General features: G+C 45.2%; 1 protein-coding gene across 1 annotated transcript in view; it reads left to right on the forward strand.

Annotated features, from left to right (window-relative positions):
• The window catches only part of LOC142783802 (sodium-dependent nutrient amino acid transporter 1-like), a 441,630-nt gene extending 435,826 nt beyond the window's left edge, over window positions 1-5,804 (forward strand). Inside the window, exon 9 of the mRNA XM_075882414.1 lies at window positions 5,461-5,804. Coding sequence (XP_075738529.1) covers window positions 5,461-5,733 — 273 coding nt within the window. The 3' untranslated portion in view covers window positions 5,734-5,804. The remainder of the gene's footprint in view (window positions 1-5,460) is intronic.
• Window positions 5,805-24,319: the final 18,515 nt, after the last annotated feature.

Below are 24,319 nucleotides of genomic sequence, written 5' to 3' on the forward strand. Positions count from 1 at the left end.
TTGGGCAAAAAATAATAAAATATGTAGCATATTCAAATAAAGGTGCGCACAGAGAGAGAGAGAGAGTAAACATCTGGCAGGCCTGCAGTCACAGCGAAAGCTGGAAGAGCGGCCTTTTTGGAACCAGTTGAAGCTATTGTGCCAATAACCCTTGCAACTATACCCACTGTGCCATAAATTATTTTTATGTAGTTTTGACGCCCTTGTCACGGCATTAGTCGTCAATCTGCGGAGGAGCGAAGTATCCGCTAGGCACATGTAAGGCATTAGGTGCTCTTTGCTTACGAAGAAGTTCAATGTGATCAATTCTGGCTGAGCACTTTTTAAATATGTCGAAGCATTCAACGACCCCCTTTTGAAGAGTTTGTTTTGAGTGATAACTGGCTTAGAACGCCATTTTACACGTAAACGCTGTTTTTTCCCGACATATTGCATGTTAACCCAATTTTATGCTGAAATAGTGCCTGTATAGGGTCGTTTACAGCAAAAGCTGTTATGAGATCACAACGAAGGTTGCGTAGGTCCTAGATGTCCACCACCACCACCTGCATTGTCCGTAAGCACTATTGCGCCAAATAAAAAAAAACTAAGTAAATAAAGAAAGGGACGCAATGGGATTTGAACTCGGGTCACTTGGGTGCCAGCCCAGTATTCCACGACAGAGCCACGCCGGTCTTCGAAACTCTGTTGCCAACGTGCCTTAGTCGAAAAGCGAATCGCGGTTATATGAGTAATGAAGCGTTGTAGAGCAGCAAAAGGTCGAAGAACAAACAGGCGTCAGACGATGCGAATTGTTTAACGAGTGGGTAGTTGAATGCTCCTACCCATGAAAAAAGCTTCAGGCATAATTCGTCATCGACGTCACCCACAGCATAAAAAGTACCACGAAATCCCTAGCAAGTGTATAGCGGGTACCGCGATTCTCCGAAACATAACGTAGGATGGCATAGTGAATGCCTCCCTAATAAACCATAAATGATACGTATACTAGCGAAGTGAGCGTCACGCAAGTGCTCTGGTAGCTATTAGGCCACTCTTCCAGCATTCACTCTGACTGTACTGCGTGTTCCACGTAGGCGTCGCGATTTTCGGACGTTCTCCGCTTTAGTTTTGAACGATGACTTAACTGTTATGGCAAACGTTGGTGTAGACAATTTTTAACCACATGACACAGATTACACGTGGAAAAAAATATTTAAGTAAGGCAACAGTCATCGCGAACATTATAAGCACTGGTACAATTAGAGACTAATGAAATGAATAATATTGTTGTGAGATTGTTTGCGAACGTCTCACAATGCTCTCTCAAACATATGTTTGCGGTTTCTACACCACATTATTCATGGCGACCGGTTAACAGTGAAAGTATCAGCTATCTTTGCATTTGGAGTTTTTAGTAGAAACTATGGAGGTAGGTAATAATCTGCAATAAGCCAGCGAGAAATTAAAGGTCCGGGCTAGGCCTCCACAAGCCGTCGTCCAGGAAACATCGCATGGAGCTCCTCGGCGCTGGTCTTTGCTCGCTGGACAGCCCACAGTTGGTGAACTGATGTGGGCTGAGAAGAATGGCTTGCCAACGCTCCGCCAGTTGTCCTAGGGTACAGCGCCTCTTGTCCTGATAGCGATAGAAAATACCGAATGGACTGTTACAAAGTGTGTCAGCCAAGTCAATTGTCTCGTTCCGGCACCACGGACAGCCGGGTGATAGGTGGAGCGTGGAACACAGTCGGTGTTAGTGCCCGGAAATTTTTATTGTAGGAGCATGCAGAAGCCCCAGGTGAGATGTCTGAGACCTGTCAAGCGCGTTTTGAGGTAGTGGGTAAAGTTGTCTTGTTTTTGTGCAATGGCTGAGGATTCTACGGTACGCGATCAGGGCGTTGTTTCAATTTTGATGAAGACTGTCGTTATGGAGGCATGCTGTCCTCGGTCTCCGGGTACCTCGCCATTGTCGAGGTCTCCCACATAAGCGGCCCTTTCGTCTGCGCCGCGGCTGGTTTGCTCTCACACGACAATGTAAGGCACTATGAGCACGCTCACTGTTGTTTGACGGGAGGTCGAGTCTTTGTTCGTAGCCAAATTCCTTTAGGTGCGCAGAGCTCCATTCAAGAGCCTTCGTTGTAATTCCGTTAAACTGGAAGTTTTGCGCTCTGTCATTCGACGTATGCGGCTCCTCAACAGAGATGTGTCCCTTCGAGGAATTCTGGACCGTCCTCGTGGTCTCACTGATGACAAGGTTGCCACCAAATTCTATTGCTAGGTTCATTTATTCTGCCTCTCCAGGCGGTGGCAGCTAGCCGCGCCAATACCGCGAATAAGGTTCACTCTATAAAGCTTACCACCACTATGAAGGAGGTGGGTGCCCATTGGTTCCTTTCGCGCTGTTTGTGCTGTTGGTCTGGCCACCTATCTGGCCACCTAAACAAAGATGGTGCCTTTTCGTCTGCCATAATTTTATAGAATCGCCTTCGTTCTGCACTTGCACCTTTAGATAAATGTCTTTGGGTGCATTTTCTCTCAATATAAAATTCTTAAAATCTGGCAAAAGCGCATCTTTCAGACCTGGCATTCCATGGTAACACATCCTGATTGAGTCGAGAATGTTTGTTACAGTTTCGTTGTAATAAGGGTTGCGCAAGCACAAAAGTGCTAAAAGTGAGGCAAACGGAAAAAAAGGAACCGAATGCAAAGAGGACAACAGCAGTGCTAACTAACAATTGACTTTATTTTTCGCAGCACACATTTTATTATATACAAGCAGGCGAAATCTTTCGACAGCAAAGTGAACAAGTTGACATTGTTTTGGAGGAGTGCCCGATAAAAACGAAGGCACTAATGATAAAATGGCTAACCCCTATCTAAAGCGCCTTCTCTTTTTCATGCAATGCCACCGAAGGGTGGCTCACGCATTCGTCACCGAATTTCCTAATGTGATACCTCTCGGCAATTTCACGTGTTAATTTGTCCGTATGCCGTTTCAGCATAACGATGGCCTGAAATCGAGGCTGGCATCTGCAACTTTTACAGTGCATTACAAGGTTTGAACTTATCCATTTGCATATACGTTCATGTGCTATCCCAACCTTTTATTTATGAAACGTCTAGTTTGACCTATATACCAACGACCGCACGTTAAAGGAAGCGTGCAGGCAAAACCAATGGAGCATTCTATAAATTCATTTACGTTTTTAAATTCCACTAAGGCGCTCACCTGTCAACCTGCAAATCTGGCCTACTTTGTACGGGGCTGATAATACCATATCCACACCGTATCTCGAGCCCACTTTTTTCAAGTCATGAGATATATTGTGGAAGTATGTAATGACAGCTACTCGTTTTTGCATTTGTGTTCTTCCTGGCTTCTTTTGCTTTTGTTTGATTTTCCGCAGCAATGAAAGTTAGATTAGTGTTAGATGTTTCATGGAACTTTTGCTTCTCTACTTGAATTCCACATTTGTATCGTGGGGCAGGTCTCCATATACACAACGCAAGAGAGCTTGCATAGATTAAAGAGCCACCCCGGTTGTGAGTGAAATATTTTTTACCAAGGTGTACACGATTCCAAAAGAAAATGAACTGCATGAGAATTTCCAATCGAGCGAGTTGGTACGGATTCATCTTGATTTTAACAGCGCATACGGGAAAGGAGACAAGAAGAAAAGTAAAGGCACAACACGGGTGGTGACTCGCAACTGATTTTTTCTATTAAGGAGGTACATGCAAATATAAAAGCAAAGAAAAAATGAACAGACAGCAGAATATCATTCATATCAACATGTGCAGGTGGTGCTTAGATATTAGAATTCCGCGTCACTTAGTGCGATAGTAGATACACTGATACAGTTATCCCCTTTCATGGATGGGGGAAGCTTTGATTATCTCACTCTCTAACTGTTGTTTATGACGTGAGAGTATTTTAGTGTCGCGAAGAACTGAATGCACCAAAATGCAAAGTGGAATACACACTCAACTGCTCAGGAGAGCGATTGCTTTGTCGGCTGCAAGTGCTCGCTTATCGAACTTATGCCTACATAAAAATGCTGACAGTTTGAGAACGCAGATTAACAGATTTCGTTCTGTGGGGTTTTGGAAATACGTCATTTCTTTTCTTCAGTGTGCAAAACATTGCTGCAGGAAATCAAACAACAGCAAGAGAAGCCAGGAAGAACAAAAGAGCAAAAAGGAGTGGCTCTCATTCCTTACCTCCACAAAATATCTGATGGCTTGAAAAAAGTGGGCTTAAAATACGGTGTGGATGATGTATTATCAGCCCCGTGTAATGTAGGCCAGATTTCTAGATTGACAGATGAACGCCTAAGTGGAATTACGATAAAGAGTTGAACATGTGCCGTGTAAACACACAAATGAATTGATAGAATTCACAGTTGGTGTTGTCTACATGCTTCCTTTAACACGCTGTCATTGTTATTTAGGTCAAATTGGACGTTGCATAAATATGAGGTTCCTAGAGCACATGAACGATTTACGCAAAGGGCTATGTTCAAACCTTGTAATGCACTGTAAAAGTTGCGGGTTCCAGCCTTGATTTCAGGCCGTTAGTGTGCTAGAACGCCTTATAGACAAATGAACACGTGAAATTGCTGAGACGTATAACATTAAAACATTTGATGAGAAATACGTGATCCATCCTTCAGTGGCTTTGTATGAAGAGATCATGCTTTCACACAGGTGTTAGCCAGAGTGCCTTCGTTTTTATCGGGCACTCTTCAAGAACTATGTCACGTTGCTCACGTTTACCGTTGAAAGAGTTTTGCCTGTTTGTATATAATAACAAGTGTGCTGTGAAAAATGGTCAGTTGGTATTCAGCGCTCGTGTTGTCCTCTCTGCCTTCCCTTCCTCTCCTTTAATTTGCCTTTCTTTCAGCACTTTTTTGCTTGTGCTGCAGCCCCTATAAATGTGGAATTGAACCAACTAGCCCAAACAGCCGTTTTCTCACGGTTTTCGTACCCGACAGTCTTGCGAGTTGGGCAGTGACCTCGAGCTTCGGGGATCGGCCCATGTTTGACCAAGCGAAGTCGAAATGTGATGACGTCATCTGACTTATTATACCATGTGATCGAGTGTGAGCCAGTTGGTATGCATCCATGAATAAAAACAGCATAATAATAGAGGGACGCTTGAGTTTGGATTTTAGGAACAAAACAAAATAATGTAATCGGTCATAGTGTGCATTGCCCTCTCAACTGCTTCGGCAGCAGTCCAGAAGGCAATGCATACCAGGCCCGAATACGTTACTCCCTTAGCAGTTGAAAATGCAATGCACACAAGACCCGATTACGTTACCACCTTTTGACCTTGAAGGTCCAACTCAAGCGTTCCTCTATTTTTACCATGTTGCGCGTGGCTCAACCGTACCGAAAGAAGATGCATGATATTGCGCGTAACCTCAGTTGTTTGAAAGTATCTTCAAATTCCTACCTAAAGCATGGTTAACCACGCAGGATGTGAACCTGTCGTTGCTCCCGTGTGCTCACTGGGGTCCCCGTGAGGCGATATACTTCCGAGCGTACCACGAGGCCATCAAGCACTCGGACTTGCCCGCGCAGAAGAAAGTCCACAAGACTGATCGCAAGGAGACAGTGGCCGAACGATTCACGCTCTACCTGGTGCACCACAGTCCTAAGTACATGGGACGCTTCATAAAGCGCGTCACAAACGTTCCCCCAAACGTCGTCACCACGAGTCGCCTGAGGGATCCCTTCCCCTGCGAGTAGCCGCATCTGCTTGGAGCGGCTTTTGCTTCAATCATCCTTGAAATAAATGTCACATATTTCACGCACTAGAAGTAATAGGACATTTATTGACCATTTAAACGACTTATCGCGTCGCAATCATTTGTGGAGATTAACCGGCATCGATTAATTCGTCCGCGCATTGCTTCAGCTAGTAGCGCACGTCGTTACTACCAAGCTATAGGTTTTAATAGGGGCTTTTTATGTCTCATATGTGTGTGTCGCTGCTTCACTGACAGAATGAGAGAAGGAAAACAGATATTTTTTTAATAAGACGTTTAGGAGCAGCAATCTTTAACAAAGCAGAAGAACAGTCACGACTAGTGAAGTGGTAATGGTGGAATTAGCCTCTGCGGCAAGCCAACGAAACGTTGTCTTCCACTGCGCCTGAGTGGTATCCTCGACCTTTACAAGTATCACTCATCTTCTTCGCTACATTTTCCTCCCCTCCGAAAAAAAATACATGCGGGCAATACATGGGCAGTAGGTGATAGAGAAATAGTATTACGGTTTTAGGCGGTCTAAGGGAAAAGTCTCCCGAAATTGACATCGTTAATCAGAGGACTGTAGAAGCAGTTTCACTACGTATTTCACGGGTGATGTTCGTTTAACCATCAGGGGTTTCATAGAGAGACCAGGAGTGTTTGAAGGGATCAAATCCAGGCAAGGTCATCCAGGGAATAAATAGGCGGAGGCTTGGCGCTATCGCGGTGGCATTTCTTGAGTTTCTGATCAGCAGTAGTGAGGGTGCGGGTAAGCTAACGAGACTGTTCCGCGTGCTTAGCAGCTTGCGACATGGTTGTCGACTCAGCAACATTGGGCGGTAAGGAAGGATCGTATCTAGCGTGCTGGATGGTTGGCATCCGTAAGGTAGGAAGCAATACTTTTTTGCAGACTAGTTGATTCATACTTGAAAACTCCACTTGCTGCGCAAGCTAATGGAAAACGATAAGGGAGACAGGAAAGAGTGCAGACTGTCAACTGTTTATTGCCGTTTCATTAAACCAACTTATAGGCAAGCCGAACGGCGCTACCACGATGCGCACAAAACACATTTCTATTGCAGAGGTGCCACAGAGAGAGCCGTGATAAAACACTTAATATGTAACAAACGCCACAGTCTAAACTTCGTGATGTAAACTGTGTAGTCCCAAGATGTACACTTCAATTTTATCCAATAACTTTTCCTTTTCATCTTTTTATTGCACCAAGACTCTACAGGGCAGTGAACACATGAAAACGTGCTATAAAAAACTTTTTAAAATCTTTCATAAAATACCTGACACTGACTAAAACAATCAAACATTTTTCAAATCACCCTAAGCCAGCAACATATGAGCAAAATTGACGAAGCGCTACGCCGAGAAAGTCGGAACTATAAAACCTATGGAAACGTTTCTAAGCATCGCATGGAAAATAAAACGGTAGAAACGAGTGCGCACTCATCGAAAGATAAACAAATACAGAAGGAGAAGTATCTTACCTAAGTCTTCTGTATTTTCAGTCTCTTTCAACAGGCCACTTACCCGATGACTAGAAAGTGGGAAAGGTTGTTCCCATCCATATATCTGGCAGTAAGCAGTCACCATTGATTTATTATCCAATATCATTAAGAAGCATACCTTGCAAAATCATCGAGAATGTTCTTAATTCGCAAATCATGGCCTTTGAAGCTTCAACCGACTTCTTTCATATTTCACAACATAGTTTCCGTAAAGATTTCTCTGCTACATGTGAAACTCAGCTCGCTAACTTTCTTCATGATTTACTCTTGAACTTAGATTGTCATCAAGAAACTGACTCTATCTCTTTAGACTTCGCGAAAGCTTTTGATAAAATGTCACACCATCTTCTTTTTTTTAAACTTTCTGGCTTAAAAATTACCCCCAGTGTTCTTAATTGGATTGAAGCCTTTCTAAAGGACCGCTTGCAATTCGTTTTCGGTAAAGAGCATATTTTTAACACTCTTCCGGTAACTTCAGGTGTCCCTCAGGGTTCTGTATGAGGCCCTCTATTGTTCTTGATCTATAATAACGACTTACGTACCTTTGCACGTTTTATGTCACGTTTGTATGTTTGCTGAAGATTGCGTCCTTTATCGTACCATTACTAACTCATCTGAGCAGCAATCACTTCAAGATGACCTTAACTCTATTCAAGCATGGTGTGATCGGTGGCTCATGACACTTAACCCAACAAATTGCAAATCATTGAGCTTCTTGCGTCGTTAATGGCCCTTGAATTTCCAATAAACAATTGGTAATGTCGCCTTGGACACGGTACGTTCTTAGAAGTACCTAGGTGTAACACTGTCACATGATTTAACGCGGAGTGAACTTGTCATGAACATAATCACGGGGGCTAACAAATCGCTCAAATTTCTAAAAGGGCACTTATGTCACGCTCTTAAACATTTAAAACTGCTAGCCTACAAATTCATCATCAGACCAAAACTTGAGTACAAGCTATTTGGAGCCCGCCTCAGACATATCTAACAAATTCACTTGAGGCTTCACAGAACCGCGTGATACAATTTAATAATTCTTCATACTTGTATGACGTCAGTGCGTCATCATTGAAAAAAGAATCATCCCTATCAACGCTCGCACTTCTTCACAGCATTGCTACATTAGCCCTGTTTTACAAGTTCTATTGCAGCTCGCGTGACCAGCCTGGACTTTATCACCCCTCCAGCCCGCATATCTCACCCAACCGGTCTTTGTCTTGCAAGTCGCCAGACCATGCCGCCGCACCACGACATTTTCCGCCTCCTTCTTCCCACGTGCATTTGCTGAATGGAATGACCTTTCCCACAGCACTGCCGCCACTGTCTGCCCGACATTATTCCTGCAAAGTATAACCCATCACCTGTCACGCAATTACCATATGTTGTTTTTTGTAATATATATATATATATATATGCACCCCTTATGTAACACCACCAAGTTGGTTATTTAGGGAAATAAAATTAAATGACGAAAAATTTGCGATTTCTTACCCGCAACATTGAACATAGCTGTGTAGGAAGACTGCAATCATTGTGAATCTTAAAGTAGGATGATGGCATGCTTATGCATTCGTCATTGAATTGCCTGATAAAATACGCTTCAATAATATCCTTTCAGTGCTTTCACGTTCCTTAGCCATCACTGTCACATTATCCAATAGGGCGGTGCATCCACAATGAAATTAAAGTGACCACCCCTTTTTTTTTCTTTTTATGGACAGAGTAGGCTCACGCATGCATTCGTTGAGGCATCGTCTCGTCTCGCCCATGTACCCTCTCTCACATGGCATTTTTCAGCGTGCAAATATATCACAGTGCATGCGTGTTATTGGTAGAATGATATGGCTTCAGCGCAGCGCAGTTCGAGCGTGAAGGAAAGGTACTATACAGTCAAGAAGGAGAAAAACAAACGACTGTCATGTGTTTTCCCCTTCTTGACTGCACAGTATCTTTCCTTTATGCTCAAACTGAGCTGCGCTAAAGCTATACCATTTTATCATGCACCAACTTGCCCAGTCAGCAGTACTTGTCGTGTTATTGACGTTCACTTTTGCCGGAATGCGGCTAGCATCGCAGAAAATCGAGCCCTTTTTCATGGTTAGCAGCGCGAGACAACAGCAAACGTAACCAAAGTGTGTACGAGGGAGCGCGGGCACCATTAGCGATTGTACTAAAAAATGTATAGTTTTTGTCTTTTTACTATGAACGTTACCGGTGCTGATCTGGTCTCTCACTTGAGGTAGCTTGAGACGAGCATACAGCGAGCGTAACCAGCAGTATGAAGCAAGAGTATGCCATGGAGCCACACCATCGAAGAGTCCTTGCAATGACGCCATCTGGGCCTCTTGCTAGGGGTCGTCACCTTAACTTCGCCGGGCTAATACGCGCATGCTACGAATGACGGCGATGAAGAATTTTGTCTGAGGCTTTGGCGATGGGTTGTAGCCATCGATGACGCACTCGTTCCTCAATTCGCTTTGTGTGACGTCTCAATGCTGCTTTTTTTTCGGTTCTAAGACGCCTTGCTGCACAGTTAACGTAAATCCTTACCCATTATAAAGCTTGTGTAGGGTTAGTTTGCACTACGTCTGGAGCACCGACGGAGGTCAGTGGTACACCACTGGAGTGCCACGTAGAGGAGAACAAAGGTTTGATAATCGTTTCGTTTTAGACATTTTTTTCTTATTGAGCATTTTCGTTCATACTTCTCGTAACAGCGGTTACAAACACAGACAGCGTTGGATAACTTCCGCACTCTTGTTTTGATTTCATTTCAAACAGATAGACTTTCAAAGCTTATGGGCGTGCATTCCGGTCTCACATCATGAACCACACTTATGGAAGTGTGGCCCATGATGCACCACACTTCCTCTGCTTGATGAACCACACTGTGGTTATATATAAACAACACTTTCTACTGCATGGCTGGGGCTGCTGCTTAGTCACTAATATCAGCGGCCACATTTCGATAATCTGGGTGGCACATCGCTGGAATTCTTAAACAATATCCCACTGTAGAGTCTTATTTCTCGCCGAGGCTCTCACGACGCCCGCGAACGCCCTATTCGTCTACAAGTGTCAGTGAGTCATGTATAGTGGTAAAAAGATAACGTAATATATAAATATTATTTGTGGTGGTTTAACATTCAAAAACCACCATATGATTGTGACAGACGCCGCAACGGAAGGCCCCGAAAATTTTGGCCACCTGGTGTTATTCAATGTGCACCTTACTCTAAGCACATGGGCCATCAGTATTTTCTCCTCCGGAGGTACTCATTTCTCCGTCTTTGCCACAGATGAATCAGTACTCTTTGACGATACTCCTGCCTGCAGCCTGTGGAAGACATGTAGCCTGAAGGGCATATAGGAGAAAAATTCGATATCATCGAAGGTCTTATCATCCAATTCTCAAGACTCATTCTGGATCTCTCATTTGACTTTGAGTTAAAGGCTCGAGGTCGTTCGTGAAAAGAGTCGGCTTCTGGCCGCATGTCGTCAATAGAGAAACTCTGCTTCGATGTTCGGGTAGCACTGTCTTCTACGCTTACACTGTTAAAATCGGAGTGCATTACCCTTTGTAGAGAAGGCCTCGTCGTTGGCGCAAATGGCACGCGTGTTACTCGCCGTTCCATGAGGCCGTTGCCGCAACAATTGTGGTCGTCTGTCTACAGTGGTACTACTGAGTGTCGACCTGCAGACTCCTTGCTTGTCTGCTTAAACTGTCCAAGGTTTCGGTAAAAAATAATATCTCTGGAGTCAGTTGCGCCTATAGAGTGCCGTTTCAGGAAAGACGGTAGGATTTCTATTGTAGATTCTTCTTCTGTATCTACTCTCAGGATGCTGATCACTTGAGTTGCACAGCCTAAACCCTATCGAAAAAATTGCCATGGTGGATACTGGAAAAATTGGTGGGCGTAGAGAAAATAAGTGGGCATGGTGGAAATTATGATGGGTATGGTGGGACGTAGTGGAAATTATGGTGGATAGGCCGGGACATACTGGGTGGTATGGTATGGTATGGGTAAAGTGGGAATGATGGTGGAAAGTACACGCTAGATAGTGGGCAATCATGGGACACTCTGCCCACCATTGCGATAATGCTGCGAAGCCCTAAGCATATGGTGGGTGGTGCTTATTATGGTGGGCCACATGATGTACCAAGCTGAGAAACTCTTCCCACCACGGCGATAATGCTAGGAAGCACTAAGAAGATGATGGGTGCTGCTTGTTATGGTGGGTCACATGGTGCGACAAGCTGAGAAGCTCTGCCCACCAATGCGATAATGCTGGGAAGCAGTAAGCAGATGATGGGTGGGCTTATAATGGCGGGCAATTTATATAGTGTACCAAGCTGTGATCTGTACACTACATGTTCTACCACCATGATTTCAACCAAAGGTTAGGCCTACCGACCGAGCCCGTACAGTTGTGTTATCGGTGCTTCTGCGTTTCATAATACACGATTTCGACGATTAAGAATGACAATACAGCGCAGCCATGGCATCAATTAACCTAAATGAAGCAATTTTTATTGTGTATGGTGTCCGCTCAAGAAGCAACAAACATCGATGCGACGCGATTCAAGCACTCCCAGAGAACGTGTCTCTTCTCACCGACAGCCAGTGGTCGCACTCACTGGCACTTTTCTAGCCTTTATGCGAGAACTTAGACGTGACAATTCGTATGCTTTGGGAACCAATATGATAGCGTAATGTTTCCGGCACTCTGCATTCGTTTTGGCCAAGCCGTTATGTAGTTGCTATAGCGAAATAGCTACAGCATTGCGCTGGCACGACCACCCTCTACGTTGCGCGAGAAGCATCCCAATACTCAATCAAAAAATTAGGCGGGCGTAAGTATAGAATGAGCCTAGAAGCGTCATAAAGCATGAGTAGATGTGGCCCTTTAGTACGAGCGCAAAATGGATATTAAACTTGGCATACCCCGCCGGTAAACTGTTGCTGCTCCCCAGTCCACTTGGTTTCTTTTTCTTGCAGTTGTGAGTTGTAAAAAAATAGCATCCGTGACGTTCACACAGTGGCAAACGTTACAGGCAGCGGTTGCTTGTGTTTATTAAATGTGAAATATTTAGTAGCAGGTGCAGATCTCGTCTATGTCGTGTAGACGACAAACATAACTCAAGTTTAACCGTAAGTTTGTATGTCAATTGACTATTTATTTCGAAACCAACGTCATGTTGGTGTGGCGCAACGGTTAGTGTCTCCGAATAAGAAGCCGCAGGTTGCCCGTTTGATCCTTTGTGGCACTTTTTTTTTTTTACGGGAGGGGTGTTTTCTTACACTGTTTGTTATACAATTCTTTTTTTTATTGTTCTGGCAGCTCGTCACGGTGATTCTGAAGCCATTTCGCGCTCAAGCGTTGCCGGCACTGCAGCACCCACCATATCCCACCATGCGCCATGATGGACGTTTCCCACCATTCACCCACTACATTAATCCACTATAATGGTGGATGGTGTTTACACCATGCCCACCATTCGTTTTTTTCTGATAGAGAAGTGTTTTGTTGGCAGAATGTTCTTTGAATAATCCAGCCGAATATGGTATCAATTGCCACCAAACCTGAAAAGTCTGAGCATCGGATAAGCTCACCGGCATGTATGTGCCACAGATAATTAAGTCCAATAATTGAGCAAGCTGATTTCCGAGTCTAGTGTCTCATTTGCTGGGCAATCGTGCCTTGTTTTCTCAGTGACCTAATAAATTTGTTCTCAGCTGAAGGCACAGCAATATAATGGCAAATGGTCGGGACTACTACATTTTATATGCGAAACACAGCCTTGAAGCATCCGTTTCGAAGCATTAATTCAACGACCTTGTAAATTTCTGCGTCAGAAGAACTCGTGCTTCCGAAAATGTACTGCGCTAGACGTTTCTTGCAGACTAAACTCAAGTTGAGTTTGCAAGCCAGGTATTCTCATATAAAAGTGATCTGGCCACCTCCGTCCAAAATTTTGTGAATGCACTTGCTTTTGCCGTTGTTGATCATGTCAACGCAAAATATCATGAAGTTGTCTTTAGCTGGTCTGCTTTGTACTTAGCTGGTCGTTCGGTGAATCTTGAGTCATTGCAGGCAGAAAGGGCGCTGGGAGAAGCGTTCATTTTGACACTTGATGATGTTCTTGTCACCATCGAAACATTGCGGTAAGTGTGCTCGCGCATGCTTGAAGCGTGTCTTCCGCGGCAGGAACCGCAAGTGAGCCTGACCCTGTCATCCTTCGCTCGATCGATGACCTTTTGACGCGCAGTGGAAGCACCAGCTGTCTTTTTTTCAGCTTCTGTTTTTTGCAGAATATTGATGTTGCTGCTGCGCGTCCTGTCCCGATCAACATGGCAGAAGAAACAACGGTATACTTTGTGATAGTTGTAATGTACATAACATATGCCATTGGGGCAGCCCTATGCGCTTCGTCCGAGCGCATAGGGCATAGGCATTCAATGCAGATATTTGACTTGGGAATGCATGCTGTTCTCGGCTTTCGAGTTTCACCCGCATGAACAGTTGTAGATTGTTGAGCTCAGTATCAGGTACAGTTGACGCATCTGCTGGTGAAACCGACGAAGATAGTTGAGCAGGACACACGTCCGATGACTGCGTGAAGGTGCGGTGCCGTTTTTCTTGAGTGAAGGAAAGACTCATGTCTGATGGTATAGTTTGGTGCTATATGTTGACGAGTATAGCCGAATATGTCTGTGTTGAAGCGTTCAGCTGTCCGAGGCAGTGAACATTTAGTAAAGCAATCATCACGCAATCTTCGTAACTGACGTATATCATCGGTGGACGTCACACCTGGCAGATTTCTTAGTGCCGTCAGATAGTGCTGGGTATTGGCTTTTATCGGTGAATCTTTCCTTCAGTATAGCTATGGCATTGGCGTAGCAGGCTTCGCCCCGGACAATGGGAGTGGAAGAGTCTGAGTATCTAACGCCTAGGTGGAGCACAACGTCCTCGAGATCTAGGCCCTGGGACTATAGGACTCTATTAGCCATAGTCTCCAGATAAAGAATACCCGCGACCTGCGTGGCCGGTGACTTCCCGCACGCCGGATGCGTAAACAAATGTTGTTTCTCTCTCTCTCGGTCGTGGGAAAACCGGCGATTACTGTTACTCTTCGATTATGCAACTATTAGGTAATAGAAATTTGTAGATGGCGTAAGGTCGTTGTTGAGGTAAATGAAGTGTTCGATTTGGTCAAAGAAGCTTGTCGGCTATGAGATGTCGCCTGTGAATGTGGAGCTGTGGCAACTTCGGTGCCATAAGCCTTGGAGAGTCTCGTGTCTGAAAGCAATTACTGTTATGATTTCACCATTGGCAGCTCGGCATGGCCGGCCTGAGCTCGTTTCATTTGTGATATTCTGCTACTATCTCAGCGAGCATGCTGGCCGCTTCATCTGCAAATTCCTCTTCGACGCGTTTGGTCGGGATATACTGCTGATTCTGCTCGTTATTCTGTGAGAGCTCGTCATTGCTAGAGGAGAGTCGCTGCTTTACGGCTGTGAGCTTCACGATGCCGAACCCAATTGAGGCAATTAAAACTAGCTCTTCGTGAGTGATCTTTGTGTTTTGTGAGCGTCCTGAAGATCACATGCCTTTCAGTCAATCTATTGCGAGAATACCGCTGCTGGTGAGGTCGCTGCACCAATACCAATTCACGCATCCATGATCCACCGAGTTCTCACCGCCCGCGACGCGAAGCGAGAGTAGAAGCGCTGTTCGCCATGCGTATAAGGACGGTTCGTCCGCACGTGGCTTTTAGGCACGAAAGTATGTGGATGTTACGACGAAAACTGCTACGGAAGATTTGAACCAGAAGCCATTTTCACTATGCCCCACCACGATGATCTAGTGGTTAGCGTGCTCGGCTGCTGACCCGCAGGTCGCGGGATCAAATCCCGGCTGTGGCGGCTGCATTTCCGATGGAGGCGGAAATGTTGTAGGCCCGTGTATTCAGATTTTAGTGCACGTAAAAGAACCCCAGGTGGTCTAAATTTCCGGAGCCCTCCACTATGGCGTCTCTCATAATCATATGGTGGTTTTGGGACGTTAAACCCCACAAATCAATCATCATTTTCACGATTATCGGACGTCATCTACTTCTTTTTTTCACTCTTTCCTGGCTGGCGGCGTTTATTGGTACATCATTTCTGTTACATCTTTTACGTCATGTGCTCTAGTAATCATTCCTTAGCCTTAATAAATAAGAAAGTAAAATTAGTCAAGGCAAGGAGGTTGCCTGCTGGGGTGGTGAGAGGTGTGCTTATGTTTCGATTTTTGCCTTCTGTCTTGTCCACAATGCGCATGCGCGGGAACTAGTCAAGCTACAAGTGTATATTATATATACTTTCTCTTTAGGCAATAAAGCATTCAGTTGTTAGTAAGCGCTTTTGGTGTTTATTTTTTTTAACTTTTTTGCGCTACTTTTACGTAAATAGGGAGTTTTGGAATAGCGCACCGCGAGCCCTTGCGGTTCGGTCGCTGCCACTGCGCATGCGTCGGAACGCGAGTAGGCGTTTGCGTTCGCGGACCACACGCAGAAAATACGGAATTGCGTGCGGCGATCGCAGCCCACAAGTGGCCCGCAAGCGCTGGTTTTGAGGCTATGGCGTCGCTGCGATCATGCGTTGCGGCGCAGCAGGGCAAACGCTATAGACTTATATGGCGCCCGCTACGTCAGCAACGGCTGCAGCGCTTGCAAACGATATTCTAAACCTCCTTATTAGTATAAGTGCTGCTGAAGTTTGTTTGAACCTATTTCATTTACCGTATTATCACTGCTGGCATGTCTTGTGTTTGGTTTCCAAAGAAGAACCTTTTGTGAGACATTAATGTATTTTATTGCATGAAAGGTTAAGTCACTGTGCGCACGTACTATTAGTGTGCTGTAGGAGCAGCACTACGCTGCAAAGAATACCTGTTAAATAACACAAAATAGGAACATCTTCTGTTTTCGGCACAGAAATGTTCTTGAGCCAATATATAACAAAATATTTTTGTTTACAAGACCAGTTTTTTTTGTTATCACCATAAGGGTATCCTTTCTTAGATATGACATAAAACTTATACGCAAAAAACGTGGATATTGCTGAATTTCACAAAAATGCCGAATGTCGGTATAAATATTTGTTGTTCGCATCGTTCTTTCTTCATAGATAAGCTCACGAATACCTCTGTAGAAGATGTACTTCAATACCGGGCTATGGCAACAAGACGCGCGTTTGCATAACTGAGTCGGTATAGACATGCTTTGGAAAGACTCGACACACGGCCCGCAGTGGAGAACTTCGGACGTATTTCAGCCGTCTGGATGCTTTTACTCGGCACTGCTCCATTAGAATGCATGCAGCCTGTGTAGCTTATTCCGCGTCCTTGGGTTTAGAATTTGAATACCACGGCTAGTCAGCCACCGAGAATCGACAAATAAAGTATTTGCAAATACGCGCTATTTAGCCTCCCTTATTGCAGAGAGATGAACGTATGGAAATATACAAGCCTCTAAACAGCCCAGATGTCGACGTTTAGTGTTGGTGTTGCGGATTCGCACGACTGTACATCGAAGACCTAGCCGTGAAAATTTTGCGACGTGGCGCCGTAAAGTAGAATTACACGCGTTTAATTATTCCCAAGCGCTCCACTATTGCATGGCTCTTTCCATCGCTTCTATCCATTTGTCAGCACCTCTCTCCTGTTGGGCCCCTTTCCAATGTAAGAAGACAACTACTCAGCTCATTTTATTAATGACATGAGCAGACGCGGATGTTGAAGTCACGGAAAACGCTGAGTGCCTGAGAATTGGCGAAATGTTCAAAGAGGAGAAGGGATTGCTTTTTGAAATTTGTGTGACGCCCCGCAGCTCCTTGCGACATTGTTGATTGTCACGGCAATTTGAGCCCGATATGTATGCGTGTACTTGATTTGTCAAAAAAAAAATTGGCACAACCCCTGTACCTGGGAATTGACGTTATGTGAAGCATGCGGAGGGAAGCTGACCGTGTTGCAAGTTTTTTATTGAGTGACACGTCATAGAATGACGATAACTATAAATACAAATGTTGCGCCCACAGGCATATATTTAAGTGTTGCGGAGGTTCATATAACCAGTTGTTTGCACTTGCAGAGTGATTCAAACGGGGACATGCAAAGTAGCAACACCAGTAACTGATATGAAGCGCTGATGCTCACGAGGGTGCGGGCCCTGGATACTGCTACATAAATCAACATGAGCGCATGACAGCTAACCACAATCGATGTTAACCTGACGTGACGTCTGTATCGAAGTAGTAAATATGTAACATTTATAAAATTGTGTAGGTAGCACTGCAACCAGTATCAACGTTTCTCGAAGATTAGCGTCTATTTGAAAAGTAGTTCTGAGACCTGGCGTCGCTCTGTGGTAAAATGCTTTATTGCAACGCATAATGCTTGGGTTCGATGCTAGCTGGGACCCTGACATTTATTGTTTGCATTCGTCTGGTTGACGCTAGTGATGTCGGGCATTTCTTAACGCTCGCGCATTGAAATTGTGCATGTGTGTTCTTGTCTTTCCTAGGTATATAATGAGTGTCAATCACCTGTGGCACGTACCCGCATACCTGTGGCACATGCGCCCGTGTTTATGTGCCACTACCTAGCGGGAAGCAGACCCACGTTTCGAGTGCCGCTGTGTCATTGGTGATGAATATTCTTTCTAACATCGCGCGATGTGGTTACGGACACCGGCGGCGGACAACTGCGCGTGGCACGAGCTGTGATCTCATATCAGATTTCGTTGTAAAATATTTATTTTACACCCCCTCTGTAATGCCCTACGGGCCCGGAGGGTATTAGAATACCCTCCGGGCCCGTAGGGCATTACAGAGGGGGTGGGTACAACATATATAACACACAAGAAAAAAAGACAAAATAAAGAAACAAGTATCAGATGCGCAAATCAGGAAGGCAACATAAGTCAACTAAAAATGTATAAGAATTCAAGCACATACAAGACAAAGATAGATAATGGAAACTGCGTATAGTTACAAGCAATGCTGAGAAATTGCAGTCTTGAATAACAAAGGGTCTGTTATTGATACAACGGAAGAGGGAATGTGGTTGCAATCGGCGGCTGTTTTCGGTAAGAAGGCTGCTGAAAAGAATTTGGTGCGGCAAAACGGAATGGCAACCTTATGCTGATGATCAATGCGCGATGAGTGGTATGACGGTTGTGAAATGAGGTCTCGCTTCATTGATGGATTGTGAAAAAATATCTTATGAAAAAAATGCAGTCGCGCCAGTTTCCTCCGGACAGTTAAATTGGGTAGGTCAAGGTTAGATTTCATTTCTGATATGCTAGCAGTACGGGAATAACTAGAACAAATGAGCCGAACTGAGCGGTTCTGAACAGATTCTAACGCGTTAATTAAATTTTGCTGCACGGGATCCCATATAGCGGACGCGTACTCAAGCTTTGGGCGAATTAGTGATCGGTATAATAGAATTTTCAGGGACAGCGGAGCGCGAGAAAAGTTGCGTTATGAGTTATGGAACTAATTATCTGAAAATGCAAGGCAATTCGTGTTCCGGAACACTAACATTCTGCCTATTTACCTCATGAATAGCTTTGCAATATATTATTTGCCACTTGCTTTGAACATCTATACGTCCACATATGTAATGTAATAACCGAAGAATGTAACATTTCAGCAACACTGCTAACACAAGAACCGTCTTTCTACTGCCTCCCTAGCAGCCCATCTAAACTTTCACCACTTTGATTTATGCCAACAAAGCGTGCTCCAAGACCCACATAACCGCACTATCCCTTTGGTCATCTCTCTTCTGTATTGGTAACCCCGATGCTAACTTCTTCGTCACTACATTCTGTTAATTTTTGTGGGCGTGTGTTGTATGCACTCACAGTAATGATCTTGGTGTCGGGGTATACAAACAAATAAATATTTTTTACAACTCGCCTGTTCATCCAAGAACACGGTGGAAACAAATATGGTCTTATTTACACATTTTCGGCTTACTCAAAAATACGTGTTTTATAAAAATTCTAGTCATGAGATCGATTTTCCTCTATTAGCCCTCAATTTTTGTAACAACGTCAAATTGCATGGCTACTTTTAGCTTGAAGTCTAGCTCATTTTAAAATATACTCAATGAAAACCCTTAACACAAAATCAAGCAAGGGAAAATGTAAAGGGAAAGAGACGTTAATCATAGTAAATATAAATATCAGGAAATTTAAATGGATGAGGCGGAAACTTGCTTCCGGTAGGGACCTAACCTGAAACCTTCACTGCGTGCAATGTTCTGATATATATATATATATATATATATATATATATATATATATATATATATATATATATATATATATATATATATATATATATATATATATATTGTAAGCACAATATTCACAGCGTTTGACCTTCATCTTTTTCATCTGTATATAATCATCATAACGAAAAACGTCGTCCTCGTTCGAAGCGTTGATCAGGCGATTCGGCCTAATAAACGCCGTTGAGACCTCAACGCTGCTACTGTCTTACAGAGGGGTGGAGGTTGCTTCGATTCCCAAGTCCTCTCCGACGTCGCATTCCACTGGAGCTTCGTTCGGGTCACCGCTTGCTTCCCCCGTCCGCTGTCATGGCTGAAAAACCGCAGCCCGGAACATTCAGCATCCCTGTCCAACAAAGCATTCCTGTGTGGATCGTTAACGCCCGGCAGCTTGACCCGCCCACCTTCTCTGGTCTTCCACGCGACGACGTCGATGTATGGCTGAAAGAATACGACATGACCAGTGTTTATAACCAATCGGATGAGCCTCAAATACTTCGTCACTTCACCTTCTATTAGTCCGATGTCGCGAGAACGGGGTTTTTTATCCACGAGAGCAGCTTCCCGGATTGACCTACTTTTGCTCAACAATCGGTAGGATTTTGGGGAAACCGAACATCTACTCAGAAGTGTCGAAACAAAGGCTCGATGGCCATGCCCAACATCCCGGGGAGATGTACACTTCGAACATTAAAGACGTCCTTGCCCTTTGCCACCACATGAACTCGGCGATGACAGAAGCTGATCGTGTTCGCCACATCATTTAAAGGATAAGCCATGTCGCGTTTAGCGTTCTGGCTGTGAAAAGCTTCACCACCGTTGAGGACGTCATCACTACATGTCAACATCTTGATGAACTCCAAGCCATTTGATTGCACCCATACTACCCAGACGCCAGTCACTGCCGGCCTTCCTCAATTGTTGATTTGCGTGCGCTGATTCGCACTCTGATTTGCGAGGAACTTCAAGTGCAAGGGTTGTCTTGTGCATCCGCCCCTCAGCCTCACTCTCCATCTGCTGGTCTGCGCGACATCATCAAAGAGGAGCTCTCACCCATGGCTGGCGCTCTCCCATCGAACACTCTGATGCCACCCACGCCACTCATGGCGTATGCGCAAGTCACTGCCATGCCACCTGCCTTCTTTCAGCACGCGCATCCTGTTCCTGCGCAGTCCAGCATAGCAGCATTTGCACTACACTTGCCTGTCCCAGCGCCAGTACCAGCGCCTGTGACAGCTCCGGCACTCTACGCCCCCTGGCGCTCACCTCACCCAATATGTTATCATTGTGGCATTCGGGGCCATATTTCATGATTTCGCCGCTAGCGCAAGCAGGACTAACGCCGTGGCTACGACGCTTACGAAAGGTATTCGGTGCCATCCCCGAGCCAGTACCAGCGCCGTCCTATATGACACGTTCCTTCTCTCTGACTTCTCCACTCGTCCCACCTCGCCCCTGCTATCCCGGACGCCGTTGGTCCCCTTCACCTCTGCGTCGCTCAACATCTCCTCTGAGACCCGCTGCACCTACTCCTGACTACCACTCAGAAAAATAGCTGGTGCAGGTTTTGGAGGAAAAGCTGCATCGCTCGAACAAACACCAAGACCTCCAGAGGACCCAGCCAACTTGTTATTAGTGTATGCTGAATGGGTACCAGTTGAAGCATTGGTGGACACAAGGGCTGCTATTTCTCTTATTCATGCGGATTTGTGTTCTCTTCTACGTTACCTTATAGCATAATATACTGGCACTCTCTTACGTAGCGCAAATGACTCGCAGATACGGCCATCAGCACAGTGCACCGTTAGAGTTTTGATTGATGGGATCCAGCATCATATTCAGTTTGCCGTGTTCGCTTCTTGTGCTTTTATGCTTATTTTGAACAAGACTTTCTGTTTGATGCTGATGCTTTTATCTCTTGTCGACAACTATTCATAAATATGCGAGAGACGGACGATATCTCCCTGAAATTATCTTGTAAACGGCAACGAACAGCCAATGACTTTCTTGTGCCACCTAACCACGGGCACGTTATCACTGTTATGTCTGACTGCATTGACCACGGTGACGTCCTAGTCGCTGCATCAGCCCGTTGTCTATCCAGAGGGATTGCACTTTTATAAAGTCTTGTCTGCTTTTCCAACGGCACCGGCTTTCTCGCTGTACTGAATATCAACACTGAGCCGATTTGGCTTACCAAGGGCACTGTTGTAGTTTCCAGCGTGGACACGCAACCTATTTCAGTAGTGGCTTCGGATACCAGTTTTGTGGAATCACGTTCAATACCAACAGATGCTCCACCTACTGCGGCTGTCGTCAATGCTATTAGCACGGATCTCACTTCCCCGCAAGCAGACGAACTACTGGCGTTGTTGTCTAAGCATAATCATCTTTCGACGTACATTCCACTTCTCTAATCCAGACTTCTGCGGAGGCTCATCGCGTACACACCGATGGAACTTCTATTGCCCGTCATCGACCATACCGTGTTTCTTACAGCAAACGCGAGATCATCGACAAGCACGCTGTTGATATGCTCAGGCAAAACATCATCCCCTCCTCAAGCCTTGGTCGTCACCTGTCGTCCCCGGGTGAAAAAAAAGACGACTCAGTGCGATTCTGCGTTGACTACTGCACATTAAAGAAAGTAACCAAAAAAGACGTATATCGCTTGCCTCGCGTAGATAATGCCTTAGATTCCTTATAAGGAGCGAAGTATTATTCAAACCTTGACCTGCGCTCCGGTTATCTGCCAATTCTAATGCACGAGAATCACAAGGAAAAAAACTGCCTTGGCCATACCCGACAGACTTTACGAATTGTACGTCATACAATTCGGCCTCTGCAATGCGCCAGCAACGCTTGAACGAATGACACTGTATTACAGTGGCTTAAGTGGAAAACATGCTTATGTTACCTTGACGACATCGTCATAATTTCTTCAACATTCGAACAGCACTTGCAGTGCCTAAATGAAATTTCGACGTGTCTCGCAGCTGCTGGCTTACAGCTCAACACGAATAAGTGCCACTTTGCAAGCAAACGTAATAAAGTACTCGGACACCTCGTCAGCAGAGATGGAATCCGGCCTGATTCCGACAAGATTACCGCTGTTCTTCACTTGTCGGTGCCTCAACGCGTCAAAGAGCTCCGAAGCTTTCTTGGCCTTGCGTCGTACTTCCGGCGCTTTATACGAGACTTCGCCACTATTGCTGCGCCACTTCAACTCCTTTCTTCAAGAGCGTCATACGTATGATATGACGAATGCCAAATGGCTGTAGACACCTTGAAACGTACCCTCACCTCTGAGCCAGTGCTTTGTCATTTTGATCACGCCGCACCCACTCTCCTCCATACTGACGCCAGCGGACATGGACTCGGCGCTGTACTTTTGCAACGAACACAGCGTTATGGCGAACTTGTGAAGGCCTACGCTAGTCGCACCCTCACAGCAGCAGAAAAAAACTACACCAACATCGAGCAGGAGTGTCTTGCTGTTGCCTGGGCCATCCAGAAATTCCGACCATATCTTCACGGCCACCACTTTACCGTCATCACTGACCACCACGCTTTGTCCTGGTTGTCGACGTTGAAAAATTTGTCTGGACGTCTTGGTCGCTCGATAATTCGTCTCCAAGAATACGAGTTCGACGTTGCCTACAAATCCGGCAAGGAACACAACGATGTCGATGCCCTTAGCCGCTGTCGTTTACCAACCTCATCAGGTACTCCTGGTTTGTCGCCAACTGTGAGTAAACCCATCAAAGCATCTCCGTCAGCTCATTCACACGCCGCTCTCGAATTCCTTTCTGCTTCCGGCAACGAGACGTTTGCACCCCACCAACGCAGCGACACTTACTGTCGCTCTATAATGCAGCGCCTTCAAGGCTGCTCTCGTACTCCTAACTCCCGCGCCCATCGACAGCGGCGGAACTTCAAGACTGAAAACTCGTTCTTTAACCACTTTGTCTTCCACCCTGAAGGACAGCGCTGGGTTCCTGTCGCTGCTTGTTCCCCAAGAGCGCAGACTTTAGAGGCGTTTCACGATGACCCCAAGGCTGGACATCTCGCTTTTCAAAAAAAAAAAACTATGAACGCATTCGCAGTCGTTTCGCCTAGCTTTCCACATGCTAAGCGTGATATGTTGCGTCATGCTCGCTCTGCCGACACCCCAAGCGACCCACTTCCTCCCCAGTCGGTCTCCTACAACCTCTCCAATGTCCTGACGCTCCCTTCGATGTCATTGGCATAGACCTCTACGAACCACTGCCAATATAGGCTAGCGGCAAGCGCTGGATTGTGACAGCAGTTTACCACTTAACAAGGTATGCCCTTCAGTGACTTGTGGCTCGATATCTCTCGATAGTGAATAATTTCTGTTTTGCGTTGGTACTTTTACCTCGTTCCACAGAAGTGGGGATTTCCGGGGGAACTTTCTTATATGTTGACAGCTATATATCGGTCATACTGAGTATTTTTTGTGATTTCTTGGAATGCATGCTTTGGGCAGCATCTAAGTTTTGAAAGTATGCATTATTAGACCGGTGGCATTTCTGGTTCACTAACCTCGCCTCTTTGTTTCTTAAAGGGCGATTGCGGGTATCTACCCAGAAAAAGACAGAAAAGCACGGCGAGCATCGAAAAAGCAGTATTGTTTATCGTCCGAGGTGGCTGCCCTGGTGAATGTACTGGATCAGTACAAGTTCGAATCTT

The sequence above is a fragment of the Rhipicephalus microplus genome, unplaced genomic scaffold, assembly GCF_043290135.1.
Source record: "Rhipicephalus microplus isolate Deutch F79 unplaced genomic scaffold, USDA_Rmic scaffold_12, whole genome shotgun sequence".
Classification (NCBI taxonomy): Eukaryota; Metazoa; Arthropoda; class Arachnida; order Ixodida; family Ixodidae; genus Rhipicephalus; species Rhipicephalus microplus.